This window comes from Carassius gibelio, chromosome B18, assembly GCF_023724105.1.
Source record: "Carassius gibelio isolate Cgi1373 ecotype wild population from Czech Republic chromosome B18, carGib1.2-hapl.c, whole genome shotgun sequence".
In the NCBI taxonomy this organism is placed as follows: Eukaryota; Metazoa; Chordata; class Actinopteri; order Cypriniformes; family Cyprinidae; genus Carassius; species Carassius gibelio.
The window spans coordinates 20,564,598-20,587,687 of record NC_068413.1 but is presented as its reverse complement, the minus strand read 5'-3'; the positions used below and the strand labels follow the sequence as shown (position 1 = coordinate 20,587,687).

General features: G+C 42.6%; 2 protein-coding genes across 10 annotated transcripts; both read left to right on the top strand.

The window, feature by feature from the left end:
* Positions 1 to 1,276: 1,276 nt before the first annotated feature.
* bicra (BRD4 interacting chromatin remodeling complex associated protein) lies at positions 1,277 to 15,556 on the top strand. 9 transcript variants are annotated; one of them, XM_052581797.1, is made up of 15 exons: positions 1,277 to 1,432; positions 3,007 to 3,052; positions 3,158 to 3,203; positions 3,705 to 3,770; positions 3,998 to 6,007; positions 6,179 to 6,349; positions 8,349 to 8,981; positions 9,243 to 9,471; positions 9,551 to 9,642; positions 9,758 to 9,883; positions 9,964 to 10,013; positions 11,351 to 11,499; positions 11,594 to 11,688; positions 11,784 to 11,889; positions 11,988 to 14,757. In XM_052581797.1, the coding sequence occupies exons 2-15, from the start codon at positions 3,012 to 3,014 to the stop codon at positions 13,652 to 13,654; spliced, it is 5,481 nt and encodes a 1,826-aa protein (XP_052437757.1). In that variant the 5' UTR covers positions 1,277 to 1,432; positions 3,007 to 3,011; the 3' UTR covers positions 13,655 to 14,757. The 9 variants fall into 9 exon arrangements, with proteins under 9 accessions (XP_052437757.1, XP_052437754.1, XP_052437760.1 ...); XM_052581794.1 differs by having other exon boundaries at positions 1,279 to 1,432; positions 6,170 to 6,349; positions 11,988 to 15,556; XM_052581796.1 differs by having other exon boundaries at positions 1,280 to 1,432; positions 6,170 to 6,349; positions 11,787 to 11,889.
* LOC127977116 (EH domain-containing protein 2-like) lies at positions 15,408 to 23,087 on the top strand. The gene is made up of 7 exons (XM_052581804.1): positions 15,408 to 15,552; positions 16,481 to 16,949; positions 17,498 to 17,674; positions 19,382 to 19,479; positions 20,431 to 20,843; positions 21,065 to 21,229; positions 21,311 to 23,087. Exons 2-7 carry the CDS (start codon positions 16,729 to 16,731, stop codon positions 21,866 to 21,868), a joined length of 1,632 nt encoding a protein of 543 aa, XP_052437764.1. The 5' UTR covers positions 15,408 to 15,552; positions 16,481 to 16,728; the 3' UTR covers positions 21,869 to 23,087.
* Positions 23,088 to 23,090: the final 3 nt, after the last annotated feature.

Sequence of the window (23,090 nt, the reverse complement as noted above, 5' to 3'; positions counted from 1 at the left end):
GCATGTCCATTCAGAGAAAAAAAATCATTGCGGAGAGCGTCATGAAATGCTGCATCGGCGCCCTCTGCTGGAGACTGTGTACAGCGACAACAGAATTAGTGCATTATTACTACAATCTGGAATAATGAAGGGTCGCGTATAGGTTGGTCTCTTTTGTAATACTTCGTGGACACAATATCACGAGACTGATCGAGTTATATACTGCTCCGAGCGATTATGACATGGCTGAAAGATGACGTCTCTGTTGACTGGAGCGCATGCGCAGTTGAGAGGAGACGAAGAGGAAGGAGAGGGCGGCGGCGGATGAAAATCTATTAATTGTGATAAATCGTTACAACATCAGGCAGTGATGAGTTTAAAGCAGTAGCTCGTGAAGCTCCAAGCCACACCCTTACTGTAATAAGAAATGTTCAAGCACGACTCAAGTGCGACCAATCAATGGCTGTAAACAAAAGGGGAGACCACGCCCCTTTTACATACTTAATAGTAAAAGTATGTAGTATGTCATATTTTGCGAGGGGGCAAATGGTTAATTTTAGCCTTTATTACAAGAAGCCAATCCTCCGCTGTAACGCTTGAGGTCGCCCCACCCCTTAGCTGTGATGTTTAACAAAGAGGGCCAATCAGAGCCGCAGTGTTTCATCAAAACACACTCCTTTGTCATAAAAACATCCGGACCCGAGGTGAAGCTGTACTGACGAACGCCTGATTGTTATTGTGGAGAGAGTCCATCCTCGCATTTTTCTGTGGTGCTGGGAGGATGATAACCACATTTATGCAATTCATTTGATCGCAAATTGGCTGAAATATACATACGCAAAACATTTAATATAGTAGAAAACTGAACTTCGATGTAGTAGACATTATTAGGACTCTTAATGTTCTTTTACATCCCCTTGATTGCATTCTTTCTTTCTTCCTTGTTTGAAATAATAATAATAATAAATAATTTTAAAATAATAAAATACATATGTATATGGGTGGATAAGGGTTGGTCAGCTTGCTTATATACACATTTAAGGTATTTAATGCATATATATAATTGTAATTATATGAAAGCTAGTGTTACAATCATGCTTATGTATAAAATGATCAAAAGAGGTAATGAGTTAGGTTGTTCATTCACATCAAGGTTAAACTGTTGTCATTGGAGGATGTATCTTACGTTTACAACCGCAAAACAAGATCATGTTATTCAATTTAATACAGCACAATATTTCCCTACTTTCACAGTGAAACTGATACACAAATAAAACATAAAACATGAAAAGGACAAACGTGTGCTGCTGCAGTAACAACATATTCGGTGTAGTGTTGTTTATTGATCAGGCGCTTGCGGCGGGCCTCTGTTTCCTGCTTGTGTTGGGTCCTGACGCGGAGCCCGTGCAGGGCCGCACTGGAGACCCCGCGCCGCTGCACCTCTATCGTCTCGGTGAGTTTAATACAATGTAGCAATTCTTCTATAATTCTCAATAACTACTGCAACATTCGCGTGCAGACCTCGCCTCTTCCTGCTTCATATATCCAGCTCGCCGCGTAGCTCGGCGAACAGGGAGATTTTACAGCGAATTCCCAAACATCTCCCCTGATCCAAGAGTATTCCAACATAAACTCATATTTAGCAGGGATAAAGATAGGCTACGCAATTGCATCTATTGGATGCCGAACACCAGATATTCACCAATTATGTGCATTGTCTCCACTGAATGCGCTCTTATGGCAGAAATACTGCGTGTTTACAGTCAGTTATTGTCAGATTTGTTCGTGTTGCGTCTGTAAACGCACATATTAGAGCTAGGGAGCTAGCTAGCTACCGCTAACTTAACTGAATCTGCTGCAGAACGAGCGAAAAACACGACTTAAAAGCGTCCTTTAGTGTTAAACTTGTAAAATGGTCGCAAATAAAATAATATGGGCATGTCGAGAGAGTTGTTACAGCTTTACAAACGCGTAAATAACCGCCGTATCCTGCAGAGAGTGTCTCTCGGAGTCTCTTCTGATGTGAGGCGCTCAAAATGAGCTAAAACAGATCTCTGACAGAAGAAGCGCTCGCAGATATTCGTTAATGATGATCTGTGTGCTCTTCAGAGACTGTTTTAGTCCTAACAAACATTAGCGGTGTCCCCGCCTACCTTCCGTGGGTTTGATGTGTTTAGATGGAGACTGACCGCGAACAGCGCGGCGACTCGCCAGAGTCTGATAAACTGGTGAGAATTGGTCTTTGTGAGTCTGTAAATCGTGATAATTGACCCTCGGGTGGTTATCTGACCGTGGGACAGTGTGAGGTGATGCGCGCGCTTTTTCCCTCAACTTCTCTCGCGCTACAGACTGTGCACGAAAGTTCAGCTGCTGCTTTCAAAGGATGTGAAAACATTCACTCGCTTGTGTTGTAATAGTTACTCCTACAGGCATTAGAAAGCGTTATATTTCAACATACGTTTGTTTTGTCAACAACGAATGTGTTGGCCAACATAAATCGGTCTATGTAGTGTTTTAGTGGTTGCATTTTATTCACTAGAACAATGTAACCATAATGATTGGTTAATAATAATGGCATTTTTAACGTGGTTTTTGTTTCACATTTTGTTACAAATATGTGCTAGGATAATACAATAAGCTTGATTGGTTTCCATGTTATGTTTCTTTCTTTTTACACTGATTTAGATTTTCCTGGCGGCATTTGCCTTAACCTTGCATTTTTGCTTTGCAGTCTGCTTTTAATATTATTTGCATTTTTGTCATATGTGTAATTTCCTTTTCTTTAGATTGATAACATATACAGGTTTTGCACATTTAAAACACATGCCAGTTGATGTTCTACTTTGTTTTCATTAGTCTAAGACGTGATCCAAACCAAATATCAAATTGAGTGTGAATTAAATGACCTACATTTCAGTGCTGAGGAAGTATTTGCCTTTGAGTTCTGTGTAATGTTTAGCTGATTTGTTAAAAAATAGACGTATGTTCACAGGGCTAATGTTTGTGCACTTTTTTTTTCTTTTTCAGTTGACATGGATGATGAAGATGGCAGGTGCTTGCTAGATGTAATTTGGTAAGTTGCACTGAAAACAACCTATAACTTTGCACATAACTTCAGGTTTAAACGTTTTTTTTGTGTGTGAAAACCCAGCTGAATAACACATTTCTTGTTGTACAGTGACCCACAAGCACTCAATGATTTTCTTCATGGATCAGAAACACAAGTGAGTACTGAAGTGAAAAAAAAAAAATTCAGATTTTTGCAAGCTCCACTGTTGGGCAAGGCAGAAATCCCACTTTGAAAGTGTAACCCAGAAAAATCACAGAATTCCCTGAACCTCCTAATCCTTTCCGGGTTATTTTCACATTTCTGCCCCTACCGCGGTTTTCCAGCTTATTGATCTTTTCTTTACAACATTATTGCTGCTCTTAATTTCTGCCCTGATTTCCCCTCTTTGGTTAATTCACATATATATGACATACTAATCTGATTTTCCTGTCTTTTGACTCCTGTTTTCTTTCCTTTTTGCTTGGCCTTTTAACTTGGTAATGCCTGCATTTTGTTCTGGTTGATTGGTGCACTGTCCTCACTCTGCTCTTCCCTTGCCTTTCCCTCTCTGTCTGCCTATTTGCCCCTTATGCATCTGCTCCCTGTCGCTTTCACACGCCTGTCTGTGTGCTGTGGTGATTTCTGCCTGTCCTATCCTGGGTATGTCTGTCTGTAGCTGGACACTGATGACCTTTTGGATGGCTCAAGTGACCCGTCCAGCTCGTTCTTCTCCAGCACTGGGGTGAGTAATATCCCCCATTTGTGCCGACCTCTCTGCCTCCAACCTTTTTTGTAGCACATGTTCCTCAGACCCGCCATCCGCATCAGATGCATTATGCACCAGATCTGCATCAACAACAGTCAGTCCAAGAGGCCTGCAACCATCCCAGATCCCTGCCATTTTATTCCTTCGTGATTCTGAATGTGTGAAGTTTTAGCAGCTGACATTGGTCTCTCTGTGTCTTCCAGGGCCACGTTCCTGAGGTCCAGCCACAGGCTCAGCTGTCGACAAATGAGCCAGGCCTTCCAAGAGTTAGCGTTGATTTGGATTTCCTGGAAGATGACATCTTGGGGGGATCGCCGGGAGGAGACAATGGAAGCAATGGTGTTGGGACAAATCATGAGCCTTGTGACATTTTGCAGCAGAGTCTGGCAGAGGCTAACATCACAGAACAGAGCCTTCAAGAGGCAGATGCTGAGCTCGACCTCAGTCAGTTTGGGCTGACTGGCCTTACGCAGGTGGTCCAACCCCTGCCTGATGCTGGCCTGTCTGGGGTGGGCATTGGAGGTGCAACTCAGATTTTTTCAAACCAAGGCACCCCTACTGCACCCTCTAATGCCACCCCAGACATGCTCAGCTCAGTCCTGGCACATCCAGGTCTGCAGCTTCAACCCCAGGTCATGAACAAAGCTATCAGCGTCCAGCCATTCGTGCAACAAGTCGGGCTTGGAAATGTTACCCTTCAACCTATTTCAAGCCTTCAGGCCTTACCGAATGGCAGTCAGTCTGGACCGTTGGGCATTGGACAAATTCAAGTTGTGGGCCAACCCACTGTAATGACTATAAATCCATCTGGGCAGCAGATCTTGACGAAAATGGGTGGCTACCAATTGCATCAACCTGGGCCTGAGGCAGCAAGCGCTGGAACGCAGGCTGGGCTTGGTGGCTCTGTTTTGAGTTCAGGGGGAGGACTTTTAATTCAAGGGGGAAAGGCCACTCTAGGGTCCCCTGCCTTAAATGGGCCGGCTGTCTGCTTAAGCAACACAAATACTAACAACAGCGCAACTACAATGGCCGCTCCTGGTGGCATTGTGGGTTTCGGTAATGCCTCTTTGGGTGCCGGAATTGGATCTCAAACCCAGCCTCAAGGCCAAATTATGCAGAATGTCATCATCCAGCGAACGCCAACACCAATACAGCCCAAACCTCCGCAAGGGGGTACCATCCAACCCAAAGTCTTCAAGCAGCAGCAACAGCTTCCTGCTCCACATGCCTTGCCAAATGATGCTAATAAGGCTCTGGGGGTGCAGCAAATCCCAGTATCAGCTGGTCAGAATGTAACGTTCCTCGGGAAGCATGGCTCAAATGTAGTCTTGAGCACACAGGCCACGTCGCAGGGAACGCAGTTCTCTCAAGCGCTCTTTAAGCAACAGGGCCCCCAAACGTCAGGAAAACCGCTCAGTGTTCACTTGTTAAACCAACAGGGCAGCATTGTGATTCCCTCGCAAACTGTCCTGCAGGGCCAAAACCACCAGTTCCTGTTACCGGGGCTTCAGGCGGGGGGTCAGTTCCTGACTCAGCATCCCGGGGGTCACATCATTACCAGTCAGGGGCCTGGAGGGCAGATAATCGCTAATCAGATCTTGACAGCCAATCAGAACATCAACCTGGGTCAGATGTTGGCCTCACAGGGTCACCCTGGTGCTGCCCATATTCTCTCTGGACACATCCACCTCCAGCCCGGTCAGATGGGTCATCCCACACTGTTCCAAATGCCGGTGTCCCTGGCGCAAACGCAGACACAAGCCCATCCGGTAACAGGCCACGTACAAACGGTCATCCAGGGCATGCCGATACAGAATTCCCTGTCCGTGGAGAGCCTTAGCCCAGCGGTCAGTTTACAGACGTTGCAGCAATCTGGCGGCATCCCTAATAACGGTAGCAGTGGATCTGCGGCTATGGCGCCGTGCCAGACAGGAGAGGGAATCACTGTATTGGGCGGCTCTACGGATCCTGCTGCTCAACCAGCACAGACCCAACCGCAGCCCTCAATTCTCACGGTTCAGATGACACCACCGGTTTCAGTAGCAGGAACGGTTCCTTCCTCTTCATCTCCATCTCCAACTATGGCCACGTCCACGTCCTCAATGGTGGGTTTGGGTCCTCAGGCCCAGCACAGCCCAGGAAAGTTGTTGTTCACATCACCCGGTTCCAGCATGATCCTAAGTCAGGAGTCCCTTCAAATGTTCCTGCAGCAGGTCAGTGTGCTCGCTTTAAACTCGCCAATCTGTTGTTTGCAAACTGTGTGTCTTTGCTAATAAGCTAACATAACAACATTTTATCCTCAAGCTGACCTCTGACCGGTTTAGATGAATGTTTTACCTCTCCCATTCCTCAACTGATAAATGTGCCCATGTTAGGACCAACAGCATCAAGCAGGAAAAGACCCACCTGCCGCTGTGGGTGTACCTGCATCTGTTATCGTCAGCGGCAGCAGTTCTGGTCCCGCCCCTTCAGGCCATGACAGCTTGTTAGCCGAGACTCGGCAGTGTCCCAGCCCCTCCCCTGGCCCCGCCCACATGGCAACAGTGGTTAACAAGGTAGATGAGCTCATGCTCCGCACTAAGCTCCACCCACTTGTTGCTGCCACTGCTGCTTATTGGACCACTGTCTCCCAGCAGAACTCCCTTTCTTTCTCTGTCCCCTTGTCTTTCTACTGTCATTGCTCAGGCTTGGATGCCTTTTCTTTTACTCATTTTTACTCTTGGTTTTGCGTGTGTTCTGTTTTCATCAGGTCTTTCGTCTGCACTGTTATCCGTTTCTGTCATTGATACTACAATTATAGCGTAATGGGTTTATTTTGTCCATTAACTCATACTATTATTGCTTGCAACACCTTCCCCTCAATATCCATTTCTATTCTACTGTTCTTTGCATGATCATTTTTTAATAAGAAGCTTGCCGAACTGTATTGACACTAATTGGGATATGGGTTGATGCAAATAACAGTGCAGTTGTTGCTCTTCAAATGGTTTCACCTGCAACAATAAAACTCTAATGACTTTATTTTTTCGGTTGTGTGTTTGCATCATCGTCGTGCATTTTCCCATGAGCATGTCATGATGCAGCAATGGCTCTTCCTATTAGTTTTGCTGCTGTAAATCTTCATCTTCACTCTGTCCATTCATATTAACATTCAGCCTACTCACTACCTCTGCTACCAAACGTTCAGTAACTGCTGTTTTCAACCTCAATCAGTCCCCCTCCCGCCACCACCACCACCCAGCCTCCTAAGAGAAATTCAATTTAATTCCTTTCAAGATCACTTTCAAAGATTTGATCTTGGTCACTTGCTCGCTGCCCTGAACTACCTTTGCCCTCTACCAGCAAATCTGTTTTAGATTTGTACTATTTTTGTTTCTTGTCTGTTCTCTGTGAACCAATTTTTGTTGTTCTCTGCAAAAATGATGTCCTCATGTCAGTTGCCCACCCCCTCCCTCCCCAAACCCCAATGGTGTCTATCAGAAAGCACTAATCAGTTAAACGAGTAGCTTATGTACGGTTTAGATATTTTGTACATTGTACTACTTCAGCTGTTGTAGTCTTCATTAAAATTGTCTTTTTGATATTCTGAAAATAGATTTTTCCTTTCTATTTCTTCCTGCTTTTGTATTATCCTTCTTGTATTTGTTTATTGTTGCTTGTTGCTGTGTGTTTGGTTTTTGTCACTGATTTTTGTGGTGTATTTTGTTTCTGCACTTTATGGATATGATTGCAAGTTAGTCATTGTTTTAGTGATGCACTGAAATTAAATTCTTAGATACCATTTAGTTTTTTCGTATGCTTTTGGTACCATTTGTATACATTAAAAATGATTGTGAAATGAATTGTACAACAGTAATATAAAGAAACTGTTGCTATTGGTATTCTTGTCATTAGGGCATTAAACTGCTAAAATAGAAAACAACATGAAATATGAAGCCATTTAGAGTTACCTGATGTTCTGTCATTTCCTAAAGTAGCTCATTGAAAAACGTAACGTAGAATATATTAAAAGCACCTGGAATTGTGTGTCTAAGCATTGTTTTTTTTCCTCACCTGCTGTTCCCATCTACTTGGTGTATAGTGTCTCAGTGTCACTAGTTTGTACATATTTACAGAAGTAAGTTTGTCCCTAATTTACACAGTGATTGTGAACTGTTGTGGTTTGCGATGAAGTTCCTCTATTATCCTAAAACTGATCACATCTTTCAGAGAAGTGAGGAAAAGTCTCAAACAGAAAATCCGGATCTTCCTGAATACATTTCTCCTATTTTATGTTGATGATTTTTATTTTTTTTTATTTTTTTTTGCTCTGCATAGGTTCAAATGTCAGTATTGCAAAATGTTAGTTTGATAAGGTGTTTTTCATAATGCTGTTGAAATTATTTTATTGAAAGCATTTTTTGTATTGTCGATGTGTCATTTTCTGTTGCTCATTTCAGTGCATCCCTAAAATAAATTTTCCCAAATTGATGAATTAAAAATATTAACTGGCTGATTAACCAAACATCCATTGACTATTTTCTCTCTTCCTCCTCCTCTTTTTATGCTGTCTAGGTTCCATCGGCAGCACATTCACAGACTATAAAGATCCAAAGCGCCTCCCCATCTCAGCCTGTGGTCACCCCTGCACCAACACCCACCCTAACTGACAGTCCTCAACCTGCCCGAGCTTCTCCCATAACCATCGGGCAGCAGATCCAGTCTCCTCACCAGCACCAGCAGTCTCGGCCTCCATCACAGCCCCAGCCTCAGTCTCAGGCACAGACTCCCTCGCGTTCCTGCACGCCTTCCTCTCTACCGCCCCTCTTTATCATACACAATCAGATCGGAGGTTCTCCACAACCATCACAGCCAGCTCCTCAACAACAGCAACAGCAGCAGCAGCCTCAGCAAATACAAGTGCAGCTCCAGCCTCAAGTTCTTCCTCAGCCTACCGCCCTGCAGCCAGACATACCTCCTTCCTCCTGTTCCCCGAAGCCTCCGCAGCCCCTTCCTGCACAGTTCCAGTTCCAGCCTGCTGTGAGCTCGCCTCCAGCTGCAGTGGTCAAACAGCAGGTGACGGTGGTGCCGGGGCTGACTGCAGAACAGCAGCATCACCTTCAGCTGGTCAGTGCGCAGCTGCAGACCATGTCATCCATCACACAGCCCTCTCCTCAGCAAAAGCAGCTTTTGGAAAAACTTCACCAGGTAATGCATCATCACCTTATACTTTATATAGTGTTCCAACTGAGAGTAAAAAAAGCTAAAGTTTGGACTGAAATGAAAACACTGCCATATCTGATAAAATAACTCATCATCACGTTGATGGTAGATGGTTAATGCAGCTTTATAGAGCAGAGCTTTGATAAGTTTAGGTGTCACTGTGGTAAGGACTACTTGGTAATAGGTAAGGTTATTTTTATATGAACTCTACTTGAATGATTGTTTGTGTGCTTTTGATTTATACAGATCCAGCAAAACATTCTTCTACAGGCTAAGCAGCAAGCTCAGGCACAAGCTCAGGCTCAAGCCCAAGCCCAAGCTCAGGCCTCTCAGCAACAGACCACAAACCAGTTCAACAAAATGCCAGATCAGCCTTCGGTCCAAGCTGCAAATTCAACGGCCAGTGGTACCATCCAAGCGCCAGTCCAGTCCCTTCTGCAGCAGAAGTCTGTGCTTGTCAAGTCCTCTACTACAGGTGGGGATTGCATATGTTTATCCTTTAGATGTCTACTTTCAAATATTCCCATGTTTACAAAGTCTCATATTCTTCTTAGGTGCAAATGAAACTCAAGTATTTTCTGCTGTGTCTGCTGGGGCTACGGTGAACCAGGGAATCACGACTCCAAACCTTGCGCATGCTGTTCAGGTGAGAGAAGAGTAGTTGTTAATATTTTTTACTGTAGTTTACAGCTGTACCATTTACTGTTGCAGTTAAGACATTGCACAATTGTCTTAACTCAGTTTTGAACACTGGTTTGCAGGCAAAGCCAGGAGTCATAAGTTCAGTTGGTGGGCTGACTCTGAATAAAGCAGGTTTGCAGATACAGGTTTTAGGTGCTCCAGTCTCTCAAATGCCGGCACCTCCACAACCTGCTCCCCAAACACAGGTAAGATTCAAAATCACATTACATAAGACTGTTAAAATGAATTGGATGATGTAATTTTGTTATCTCTTGTCTTTTTACAGACTTCAGCATTAAAAAGGCCTTTTAGTATGGAACCAAGCAAAGAAGCAAGGTAATGTATACATACTGTATGCAGAGTAGGGTTGTGCCGATAGACGATAGTACCGTGTATCGCCTATGAATGAAATGAAATTAAAGAGATAGAAAACGAGGAGTTGGTGTCCCACACATTTAATGGCTGCTACACGGCAACACGCTCTTCTCATTCATGAGAGTTTAACTCTTTCCTGGCATTGCAAATAAAGTAAAGACAAAATAACGCGGCAGAGCGAACTTATCATCCATAGTGGTTCTCACGTAGTCCTTCTCTTAAGAGATTGATCACTTAACTTATAACGCACACTATGTGGTGATGACGTAGAAGGACTTCGTGAGAAACACTATGGATGATAAGTTCGCTCTGCCGCGTTATTATTTTGTCTTTAAGTTCGCTCTGCCGCCTTGTTACATAATTGTCTCCATCCACAAACAGACGTACATCGTCTGCAGATATAAGGAATCTTATTGCACTTTAACATGTAATTTGAACAGCCTATATATGTGCAATATTTTAAACGAGGCCTCAGTAACTGAGTTTAATGCCACAGTTATGTTAGAAAGCATCTCATTCTTGTTTCTGTGGCGGTGCGTCATGAGGCGCACGGTCTGGAGCGATGTATGACTGATGCAGTAGTTCAATTAATCTTCACTCCAAATATATTAACTTACCTGTTTTGAATACTTTATATTTAATGTGTTCGTGTATGTCCAGTATTAATGTTAAACTGTTGGACTTTAAAAGAAATCTATTGATTATTTACACCGTTGACTGATTTTGCAGAACATTTAGACTGATAACTTCCATGCGAAGATGCGGCAAATTCACAGGAAGCACGACATGACAGTTGTGTCTATATATGAACTAGATCTTTTAACTACAGTATTTTTATATTTAACGTTAGTTTATCAGTATGTTTTAAAAACATACGGTTCAACAGTCCAAATGCATAATAAAATGTGCCTCACATGGCTCTTGGTGGTGAATAAACCCCTTCTTTAGCTAATCAATGCTTTTTTTTTTCTTTCTTTTTTGAGAAAAATATCCATATTTACAACATTAGAAACTCTCAGATCCACAAGTCATTCCTGGGCAAAGGACGTAGGCATAGCTCATGAGATATGCTACAAATCTTTATTTTGTACATAAATTAAAGGATTAGTTCACCCAAAAATGAAAATACTATCATTAATCACTCACCCTCATGGAACACTAATTAAGATATTAATGATGAAATCTGAGCATTCTCTGACCCTGCATAGACAGCAACACAACTGAAATGTCCCCAGACACATAATCGTAGCAAGGACATTGATAAAATGTTCCATGTGACATTGTGTATCTATTTGTAGGATGCTGGAACAGCTGCGAAAACAGCAAGGCTCTGTTCTCCATCCTGACTACAGCTCTCCTTTCTGCTCATTTGAGGACACTTTTCATCGACTGATGCCGTACCACCTGTACCAAGGCATGGCTTCATCCCCAGAAGACTACCGCAAAGGTAAATGCTTTGTGAATGCTCTTTTAAGGTCCTGTAGCGTAGTTGTGTGGCACCCTCTTCAGGGCTGATGTGTAATTTACGCTTCTCTGTCCAGTGGATGAAGAATTTGAGAACGTCTCATGCCAACTCTTGAAGCGCACGCAAGCAATGGTGGATAAATATCGTCACTTGCTTTTTGAGGAATCAAAGGTATCATTTTAAATCTCACTCACTGGATCTCTCTTAATGTTTGGACCTTGTGAGCCCTAAATTAATTTTTCTCCTGTTTGCTTTTTTACCTTGAGCAGAGGCTGGGTCCCTCAGCAGAGATGGTTATGATTGACCGGATGTTCATTCAGGAGGAGAAGGTTGCGCTTAGTCAGGACAGGGTCCTGGCCAAGGAGAAACCAGGTAAAGACTTACCATTAAATTGTGTGAACTTTAAATGGGAATGAACTGTGTATTTTCAGATGGTGTGGTATTTAATCACCTTCTTTTACTCTTTGCAGAAGAATTTGTGGCCAATTCCAGTTTGCTGGACAGCAGTGCCGTGAGACCTGTAAAGGTGGAGCTGAGTTCTGTACGAATTGCATCAGCATCAGCAGCAGGTGTAGGTCAGCCTGTGGCAGCTGCACCTGCTGCAGCTGTTGCCCCTGCTCCTACCCCAACTCCTGCACCTACCCCAGCTGCTGCCCCCACTCCTGCTTCTACCCCTGCCCTCTTTCCTCCTACCAAGCTGGTGATTAAGCAAGGTGGAGGGGGAGCATCGGTATCCTGGTCCACCAGCTCCACGCCTACGCCTGCTCCTGTGGTCCGGCCAACTGCAGAGCCAGTCACGTCAAACGCCTCCTTCAGCCGCACTCCATCCACCCGCCCTGCTGATGACGACGATGATGTTGCGCTTCCCCAGCGGACCAGCAAACCGCCCATCAAGACCTACGAGGCACGCCAGCGAATAGGTTTGAAGCTGAAGATCAAACAGGAGGCGGGATTTAGTAAGGTGGTTCACAACACTGCTTTAGATCCGGTCCACTCCCAATCCCAACTCACTCCACAACCACCGCCCCCTGAGCAGCCGCAGAAAGTCAAGCCCACCCATGTAACCCCACCCACCACAGTCATTAGAACTCCTCCCCCAACGTCTTACCCCACCCCCTCTTCCACTGTCCCTACGGTAACCCCACACACAGGCTCCGCCTCCAGTAGCGCAACTTCCTCCAGTGGACCTACGCCCTCATTTTCCTCCTCCTGGTCTTCATCGTCCCCTTCCACATCTACGGCACAGATGAACGGCACTCTAGAACACCACGAGGTAGGCGGAGTTAAACGGAACCCAGCGTCCACGGCGACTCCTCCCCTTACCACTTGCCGGCTCCCGCTTCGAAAGACGTACCGTGAGAACATCAGTCCACGTCATAGGCCGGGTGTACCAGGAGGAGGTGGAGATACATTGCCCATTCTACCAGCAGGACCCCCTATTACCACTACCCCTCAGCCACAAGGTTCCTCTCCTCAAACTGAACGGACTGTGATAGCAAGAGTGAAACTAGAAAGGCAGGGCGGACATGGACGGTCTCACCCCCATTCAGAGTCGCAGAGCCTCGCGGCAGTAGAGGATGTCCTCTACCGTGGCATCAAAAATGCGTACCAACATCACAGAGAGTTCTCTGACAAAGAGGATGAAGACGAGGCAAAGGAAGGTGGTCGTTTGGGGCGGTTAAAGGGCATAGGGAGCAAAAACCGAGAGGGAGGAAGGGGTACATTTAGGATGGATCAGCATGCTCCTGGTCCACCTTCTCCTGGAGAGACTTCTTGCACAAGAGACTCCACACTTCCTGCCAAACGCTGCAAGTCCGACTCTCCGGATATGGACAATGCGAGTTTCTCCAGCGGCAGCCCGCCGCCTGACGACTCGTTGAATGAGCACCTGCAGTGTGCCATAGACAGTATACTGAACCTCCAACAGGGCCCTCCTGGACATGGAGGCTCAGGGAAAGCAGCTTTAGGGAGGGTTCATGGGGAAAGCCTGCCTAATCAGCACCAAACCCATCCTTCCTACAGACAGTCCATGCCTCCCCTCTCCACGCCACCCTCGTCCGCCGCCATGTCCCAGCATCCACAGGTGGGGGGCCGAGGACAAAATGGGAATTTGGTTTCACAGACGCACAGTAGATAACAGCCCCTTTAGCCGATGTTGACTGAAAGACTGAAAGCAGGATGTCAATGGATAGGGGAAGCAAATGGAGACACTTTTCCCATGATCAGCTGTGTTTGCTTTGTTTGTCTTTGGTTTGTGCTGATGACGTGTACTTTTGGTTTACATATGGCCCTTTAAGTGTGCTTTCTAAAGTATAAAAAAAGTGCACTTTGATATGATTTTCAAAATTTTGTCCCTCTTGTTTCTTTCCTGGGTTCGAATCTGGGACGAATCTGATGTCAGTTTCCCAATTTAAAGATTTCTCTCAACTTGTGAGAGCCATGACCATTCATTTAATAAATAATGTTTGTAATTATTGTGACGTATGCAGATTGCAGGAACTTTTTAAGTGATATCATGAAAATTGTCATATCAAATAGTGGTTTATTTGGATATTATTATAGAGAATTAATTTTGGCGAGACTAATTGATCACTTCTCCCTTTGTTAGAATGGTCCCCCTTTACCATGAAATTATATTTTTGGGAACTGTGTAGAGGCTCAATAATGAATAATAATAGTGTTTTTGTCTCCCCTAAGACATGAAATCTTGTTTTGGTTATTCAGCTACAGGAATTAACAAAGAAGCATTCACAAACAGGAAAGTCACCAGAACTGTAGAAAATCTCTTGACCTTTAAAGCATTCCAGCATCAAGAGCACACTTACAAATTAAACATACACAGAACAGCAAATGTGGTCACCCTTTTAATCAAAGAAATATACTTTTGTTCGGGTATATTATTGAAAAGTTCCCAGACACAAAGCCTCCCTCATTTATACCTTTATTTTTTATTTTTGTAGGCTTATGTATGTTCAGACACTTTTACACATTTAAGATAGATTTGACTGAAAGATCTTCAAACCGTTCAGAAGCAAACACAGCGAAAGCAATGCCATGGAGAAAAAAAAAAAAGAACAATAATGTAAAGAGAAAAAAAGAAAATAGAACTGTAAGAATTTGAAGTATAGTACTACAGATTAATTTTGTATTGTATTTATTGTGTATAATGACACTTTTTAAAAACAACTGTACATTTAGTAAAACTGTAAATTAAACTTTGCTTCTTTTATGATACAATCACACTTGTTTCTGTTTGCCATTTGACTTGGTTGTTTTTTTTTCAAGGCTGATGGCTATTATTTGATTTCATTGTTTATGTAATGATCTTACTGGCCAGTAGGGGGCATTGCTTAATCAGGTCTGAGTCAGAGAGGCGCAACAGAGCACAAAAAAGATCTGCCAAGTCCCTTAAAGGTGGTCTGCCATGCCAGCATCAAGAGTCACGTGAACATCTGCATGCAAACAGATCTCTTAGATCAAACGAAAGCCAAAGAAATCATAATAGAATACATTGCCCCATGGTGCAGCATCCGCTGAAAGACAAGCTCCACCACACCCTCACGTTTGCAGGCAGTACTTTGTCAATGAATTACTCTCCCTGTAAAAGACGTGACTCCACCTTAGCTTGTGGATGCCCTCCCTCACTCCCTGTCCCCACCCTGGTTTAAACCCATTGTCATCACTCGCTGTCCAGGGCTCTCCCCTGCTTCTGCGTCAGGCAGCGTTTGAAGAGGTGCAGAGAGAAACGTAGTCTGGGAAAGAGGCAGTACTTGTGTGCATGCCTTAGAGCTGATTTTGCTGGAGGAGTCAGACGCACAGGCAGATCAGATCAAGACTTCTCATCTGAAATACATGAAAAATCGGAGAAGAATCATCACTTGAAACATTTGACTTGGTGCTATTTGGGTGCCTCGGTCAAAGATAGTTCTTCTAAGGTACATTTTCATGTGTAGAAACACCTCCAGGGCTGCAGAAAGAGTGGATAAGGTTCATCATCTCTTCAAGTACTTCAATCCAAGACTTGGCATTCTCCAGGTAAGAGGGAAATCTTCAACTTTTCGGAGTGTACCTTTGCTTTGTGTGTTGCACTTTAAAATCCCAGTTGATGCATGCACCGATGCATTTGGCTTTTCCTCCGATTATTTGGCACACATCAGTGTTCTGGTTCTATAATACTTCTGGAAATTAACTGAAGCTCAAGGCTTCTCCAAAAGAAGTCAACTGTCTGTGTTGCAATTGTGGTGAAGGATGCCACAAGGCATTTTCCTTCTGCGCAACATGTGAGTTTTATTACATAAATTCAAATCCCAACCACCATGCTTTTGCCAAGGCTGCTGTGCAAAAGTTTATCTTTTATTACAACACGACTAGTGTCTTTTCAGAGGCTCTTAAGTTTGGCACAACCTTAACGTGAGAAACATGCATTTACTTCTGCATGAACTTCTGTAATAAGTCTTGCTGAGCATGATGTGTTTGTAGGGAGTGGTTCGAATCCATGGTGAGCCAAAAGCTCATTATTGGAATTACTGCAAAATCCTGTCAAGATGCAACAAAAACCATTAAATACACTTTTGTTTGACACATCACTTGTGTATTCAGCCCTTTACACACCGTAATCCTTCACTCATTTAACTTTCCACTGTAAGCCGCCGCTGGAAAACATGTCTCACTCTATTCAATATACGGAAATAAGTTATGAATGTGTATTTGTGGACCTAGAGTTTATGTGTGTGGGTAAATGTTTCCAAAATGAGCACCAACATTTTCCAGGGACATGCATGGACAATGCACTCTACTTTGCCTGTAGGCTGAAAACGTCTCTTTAGATTCTTTATTTGAAGATAAATGGAAAAGTTTTAAAGTGCGCAAGTCCTGTTACCCAAGAAATAAAATGCCTACAGTATAAGTATACAATATAACCTTTTTCCACTGAACCTTCCATTTACCCTTTTCTGTTTTTCAGGCAAAAAAAATCATTTACTAAAACAGAAGAAACCCGGGGGTTAAAAGTTATATAACATTGTATACTATAGCTTGCTTTAACACCCCTTAACAACTCTAAACCTTTGAGGCAGAACATTTGGGTACATTATATAAATACTGTAAGCAAGAGGAGAGTCTTCACAGTCATCCCGGAGAATACGTACACAGTGTAAAATAGAGCCATAAATTAACTGCAAAGGAAACTCTGAATACTCCCACAAGTCGAAGATGTCACGCTGGGGACGCAAGAATGTCAAGAAGGCCCCTGAGGTGATCAAGACAGTGACCGAGGGCCTCAAGTCCCTCTATCGAAAGAAACTCCTTCCTCTGGAGCAATACTACTGCTTCCATGACTTCCACTCGCCGAGTCTGGAGGATGCCGACTTTGACAACAAACCCATGGTGCTAGTGGTTGGGCAGTACTCCACAGGAAAGACTACCTTCATCAAGTAAGTTCCTACATAATTCATTTAACTAGTGCTTTTTCTGAGTCTAGGGCTTTTAAGGGGTTTAAAGTCCATGTAAAAGCAATCTAAACACATTACAGATGTTAGAAATGTATTGCTAAAAAGCACGTTACAGAGATCATGAACTATGTAGTACCGAATTGTGTAGTTGGACCATTAAACCATTAAATGTCCACCATTTTTGTGACAAACTCAGTCATGTTTAATATTGCTTTACAATGACTTTAAAGTAACAGTATGTTTGACAGAAGATTAAACTATGGTGTCTGTTTGGTTATGGCCCTGGATAGGATCTTGGCAGCTCAATAGGTTTGATTTTCTGTTTATTCTCTGTCTATATAACATTGGTTTGAACCCAGTATTCAATTCAAGGGTTGGTTTTAGGTACAAGTTTTTGGCCTACTGAATGGAAATACAATATATAGCTGAACTAACCCGAACTGTTCCACAGTGTTTTGTTTGTTCTAGTTGATGAATATTAAAAACTATCATGTCAAGACTGTAACCATGGCTTTGTTCTGTCAACGCAGGTATCTGCTGGAACAGGACGTCCCAGGGAGTCGTATAGGGCCGGAGCCCACCACCGATTGCTTCACCGCTATCATGCATGGAGACATGGAGGGACTCATTCCTGGAAATGCCCTGATAGTAGATCCCAACAAACCCTTCCGGAAGCTCAACCCCTTCGGAAACACCTTCCTCAACAGGTGAATAGAGTCATACAGGCAGATGTTACACTGAGCCGCTATGTACGACATGACATGAGAAATGAGGGTGGGTTGTGTGGAAGAATGTGTCGACTGATCCGTCTGCTTACTCTGGGCACGCAGGGAAGATAACAGAAACAGTGTGTTCGGTTTTGCTCTATGGAATTTCAAGCGCCCGTGCCAAATTTCTGAGGTAGGAGGGACTTTCCTTATTTGTGGAAAACTTGTGGAAGGGAGCAGTATCACATGAGAGGGCAACGAGCGCTTATGTGCCTAAAGCAGAACTGCAACGTGAGATTGTTTAGAGGAGTTCGCCAAAGTTTAAAGAGAATGCCGTGTTTCAAAGTTGTCTTTACATAATCAAATATTTATGAGTTTTACATTTTATGATGAAGGGATTTTTGCATTTTCTGCAGATAATGTGAATGGTCCTTTACACTAGATTGTAGTGGATGGTTGCCAGAGCATTGCTATGAGGTTGCCAAAGTTTTTTTTTTTTTTTTTTTTTTTTAAGCTTATTGCTATGCAGTTGCAAGTGTGTTGTGTTATTGCTTATTAGCTTTATGACACAAGTAGCATTCATGTAGCACACATTATATGGAACAAACGATCAGAAAGTTTTACAGATCTCAAGTGTAACAACTAATTAAAGAGTGATAACATATTTTCCTTACAGTTTGAACACATTTTTGAGTATACATGTAAATCATTACTTTCTAATGTATAAATATGGTTTATATTAAGTAAATAAGGTATGGTAAATAAGTGTTTGCATGTACAAGTTGCATTTCTATTGCATTTTCTTTTTATCAAGAGATTTGGACAAAACAAAAAGAGCATTGACCCTAATATTAAGAACTAATTTCTAACCCTCTGAACATTATTAATTTGGTGAATGCGATGAGCACTTCTGGCTATTAAAATAGCAAACATTAGTCAAACAGTGGGAGGAAAGTAAGCTGTAGTTCAAGTCCAGGTCATCTGAATACCTCAGTCATCTCCTTAACCTTGCCAAGAGAGTTTCAACATAATTAGCTTTGCAGTTGTCTGTCAGCACCAGAGGCGGCGCTGTTTTCAGGACCAGGGAGTCTTTATCAGATCCAGTTATACCCTGGTCTCTTCGGGTGTATTTTTTGCGAACATGTTTTGAGAACTTGTATTCTCCTACTTCCTGCCCAGGGAAGCATTCCACTCGTTAAACTCGTTTAAAGCAGGAAGAGACCGTGTTTTTCTATGCCGCAGATCATTAGTGACAAGTATTGTTTGATTTTGGCAGCGCTGGTCATTTTCCCTCAGGAAGCCCTGTGTGTTTCAAGCACCACTTCCACACAATGGCTCGGCCTGGGACGAGTGACGCTAGAAGTCTGCTTCTTAGATCACACACAGCAGCTGTGATACCATCATGGATCTTTTTTTTTTTAGCTTTCTCAGGGGGAGAGTGATTTTAACTAAAGAGCTCCTGCATGTTTGTTAATTGTGCTGCGCCCTTTTAAAGAATCAAACCGCAGCTGTTTTGTGCATAACATGATTAGACATACAGTGCCTCATATAAGCATATTTAGACAGTGTTGGACACTTATAACTCTTACAACATTAAGCTTTTACTTCACTTACCCATTCAACCATGAGGAATAATTAACTTAAAGCTTGGTTCGATCAGTGAATGCAATATAAAATATGTTTAAACCTCATCTCTGTCTCTGACAGATTCCAGTGTGCTCAGATGCCCAACCAGGTTCTGGAGAGCATCAGCATCATTGACACCCCGGGCATCCTCTCCGGTGCTAAACAGAGAGTGAGTCGAGGTAAGCTGACTGAAAAGTAGGTGGAGAGGGGTTTGGAAGTATTTTATACCAAATTTCAATCCATTCCTAACTTTAAATTATTATTATTTTACTTAAACTGATCCTACAATGCCTCTTTAATTCAATGTTAATTATTTAATTTATTATTAGCCTTTTTCCCTAGTCCCCTATGAAAACTCTATAATACCCCACAATATGCCTTTCAAACTTTTTCTACTGGTAAAATACTTTCGGTTTAAAGAGTTAAAACTGAATGAACCCTGTAAAGACCCTCTAAGAAACTTCAGGTATGAGGTATCTGAGACATGTTTCAGCGTAAACAGCAGACGATCAGTCTCTAGGCTCTCCCACGGAGAACATCGTTGGGTAATCTTAGTTTATCAGTGTTGCACCTCTCTGGTCGATGTCTGCTTTTCCTCACAGATTTCCCAGCAGCTGAAGTGACGCACAGAATGGGAAAGTGAGCAATTAAAGTGTTATAACAGGGAGAGGAAAGGGAAGGAATGTGAAGGCAGTACATGCATGTAGGAGGCTCTGTATGATTCAACTGTTGTCATAACTATTACAGCATATATTGTCAATGTTCAAATGTAAACAAGGACAGTTGCTGCCCACTCCCAAACAATCTGAGTGACATAGGCTTCTCCCCATGTGCATAAACTACTTATATATTTGTTTTTGAATCATCAAATATATTGTATTTTATAACTGTAGCCAATAGTTGTATATTGTACTGTTGGTTGTAATTTGATTTTATCATTTGCAATGCTTCTTGCAGTTCATTCCCTTATTATATAAATAGTTTTTGTTTTTTTTTTGATTTTCAAATACTTGCTTCAAATCAAATCCGAGCTGCTGGGTTTGATCACCACAAACTCTTTATTGAAGAGTTTAGTCTGTTTTCTTTTTTCAGTTTATTGATTGTGTTCTACCTCTTCTCTCATTTTGTAGGATATGACTTTCCAGCAGTTCTCCGCTGGTTTGCTGAACGTGTGGACCGGATCATCCTTCTCTTTGATGCTCACAAGTTGGAGATCTCGGATGAATTCTCGGAGGCCATCGGGGCTCTCAAGGGCAATGAAGACAAACTCCGTGTTGTGCTGAACAAGGCTGATATGATTGACACCCAGCAGCTCATGCGGGTGTATGGAGCTTTAATGTGGTCTCTGGGGAAAGTGTTTGGTACTCCTGAGGTTCTGAGAGTGTACATCGGATCCTTCTGGTCTGAACCTCTTATGGTGACCGACAATCGCAAGCTGTTTGAGTTGGAGGAGGAAGACCTGTTTACTGATATCCAGAATCTGCCACGCAACGCAGCCCTACGCAAACTTAATGACTTGGTCAAGAGGGCCCGTCTTGTGAGGGTAAGTTAAAACATCGCTTTGTTGACGATGTCAGAAGTTAAAACTGATCGAATGCAAACACTTGGATTGTTTCATCCAAGAGTTTGTCACAATTTACTTAATGCATGTTGTTCCAAGCCTGTATGGCTTTCTTCTATGGAACACAAAAAAGATATTTTGAATAATATGAATTGTGTGAATGCAATGAAAGTCAGTGGGGACTACGTATGCTTCACTCACAGGTGCATGCCCATATCATCAGTTACTTGAAGCAAGAGATGCCGTCTGTCTTCAGGAAGGACAATAAGAAGAAGAACCTGATCTACCAGCTCCCGGTCATCTTCTCCAAGATTCAGCTACAGCATCATATCTCTCCTGGAGACTTCCCTGATTGTGCCAAGATGCAGGTTAGTACAACCACCTGGTCCTTGTTTTGAGGGTAAAACGTAATTCCCGTCGCTTGAAAGAGTCTTTCTCGACTTTCCTAGGAACAGCTAATGGCACATGACTTCACCAAGTTCAAAGCCCTGAAGCCCAACCTGATGGCTATGCTGGATGAGTTGTTGTCTACCGATATTGCCAAACTCATGCCCCTTCTTAGGCAGGAAGAAATAGAGGCTGGGGTCCAACTTGGGGTCCAAGGTGGGGCTTTCTTGGGATCCCGTGCCGGACCCTTTGTGGAAGGCGACCCCTTTGGCGAGACTGCGGCTGAAAATGGTGAAGTGGGTGAGGAGGATGAGGAATGGGTGGTGACAAAGGACAAGCCCAAGTATGATGAGATCTTCTACAACCTAGTGCCGAACGAAGGCAAACTAAGTGGCACCAAGGCCAAAGATTGGATGGTGAGCACACGGCTGCCAAACTCTGTGTTGGGCCGCATCTGGAAGCTCTCGGATGTGGATCGTGACGGCATGCTGGATGATGAGGAGTTTGCTCTGGCCAGCCATCTGATTGAAGTGAAACTGGAGGGTCACGGGCTGCCCCCTGAGCTGCCTGCCCGTCTCGTACCTCCATCCAAACGCCGACAAACAGGCTCTGATGCTTAGACAATTCGCCCACGTGGCTTCCAATGATCCTTGTCTGCACTTCCTGCATTCTGTCCAGCTCCACAGCAGCTGCAGTGCATCTCCGTTCACTGTATTTTCGTGTCATTTTGTACTCTGGTCATTTTGTAACATGCAATTAATCTCTTACTTTGTATTCTTGGTTCAAATGCAATGATTCCCAGCTGGAAGCCAAAGAGTGTTGTGATAAACCAAAGACTGGTCTCAGTAATTTGGAAAGAATGTTGCATCTGTCACCATTCTTTTCCTGACGGTAAAATCATATGACATCGCATCCAGAAATGCTACACAATTATAATGGCTCCCAAACTAAGGGATAGCAAGACAAAAAAAAAAAAAAAGACTCTTGTAGATAACTGACATTTACAGTATTTTCATCATTGTAGAAATCTATAGACTTGGCTTTTAATGTAGTCAGCTAAATCAGAATGTGAAGTCAAGGCAAGCACTTAAAACTCTGAAACTCTTTGGACAGCAGACCCAAGGAGGCAAGTGAAAAGCCTTTCTGAAATTTCTTTTTGGAACATTTAATTTAGTGCTGTCAAACGATTAATCGCGATTAATTGCAATCAAAATAAAAGTTTTTGTTTACAGTGTACTGTATATATTTATAAAATGTATATATAAATACACAAATGTGCATATATATATATTTAAGAAAAATATGTTGTTTATATATATATATACAATATATTTATAAAAATATACAATCAGAAGAATATACATATATGCATGTCAATACATGTAAATATTTTCAAAATATATACATGCATGTGTGTGTATTTATATATACATAATAAATATACACTGTACGCAAATATATATTATATAAACAAAAACTTTTATCTTGGATGTGATTAATCGTGGTTAATCATTGATTGCACTAATTGAAATCAGTTTACTAGCATGTTGCTGTCATTGCTTTAAAATCAAAAATGAGATATGCTTATATGTGATTGGTTTTGTTTTTTGTCTTTTTTTATAGAATGAGCTTTATGCATACTATGAAAGAATGTCTATATATATATATATATATATATTTATATATATATATATATATATATATATATATAATTTCATACGTTAAAGCAAAAAAGTGGAGATTTCTTACTGACTACTGTAAACAGTTCCACTAACTGCTTCATTTATCCAATGTTTTCACAGTAAATATATTGAGCTGAATAAAGACCCTTTGACTGTACCT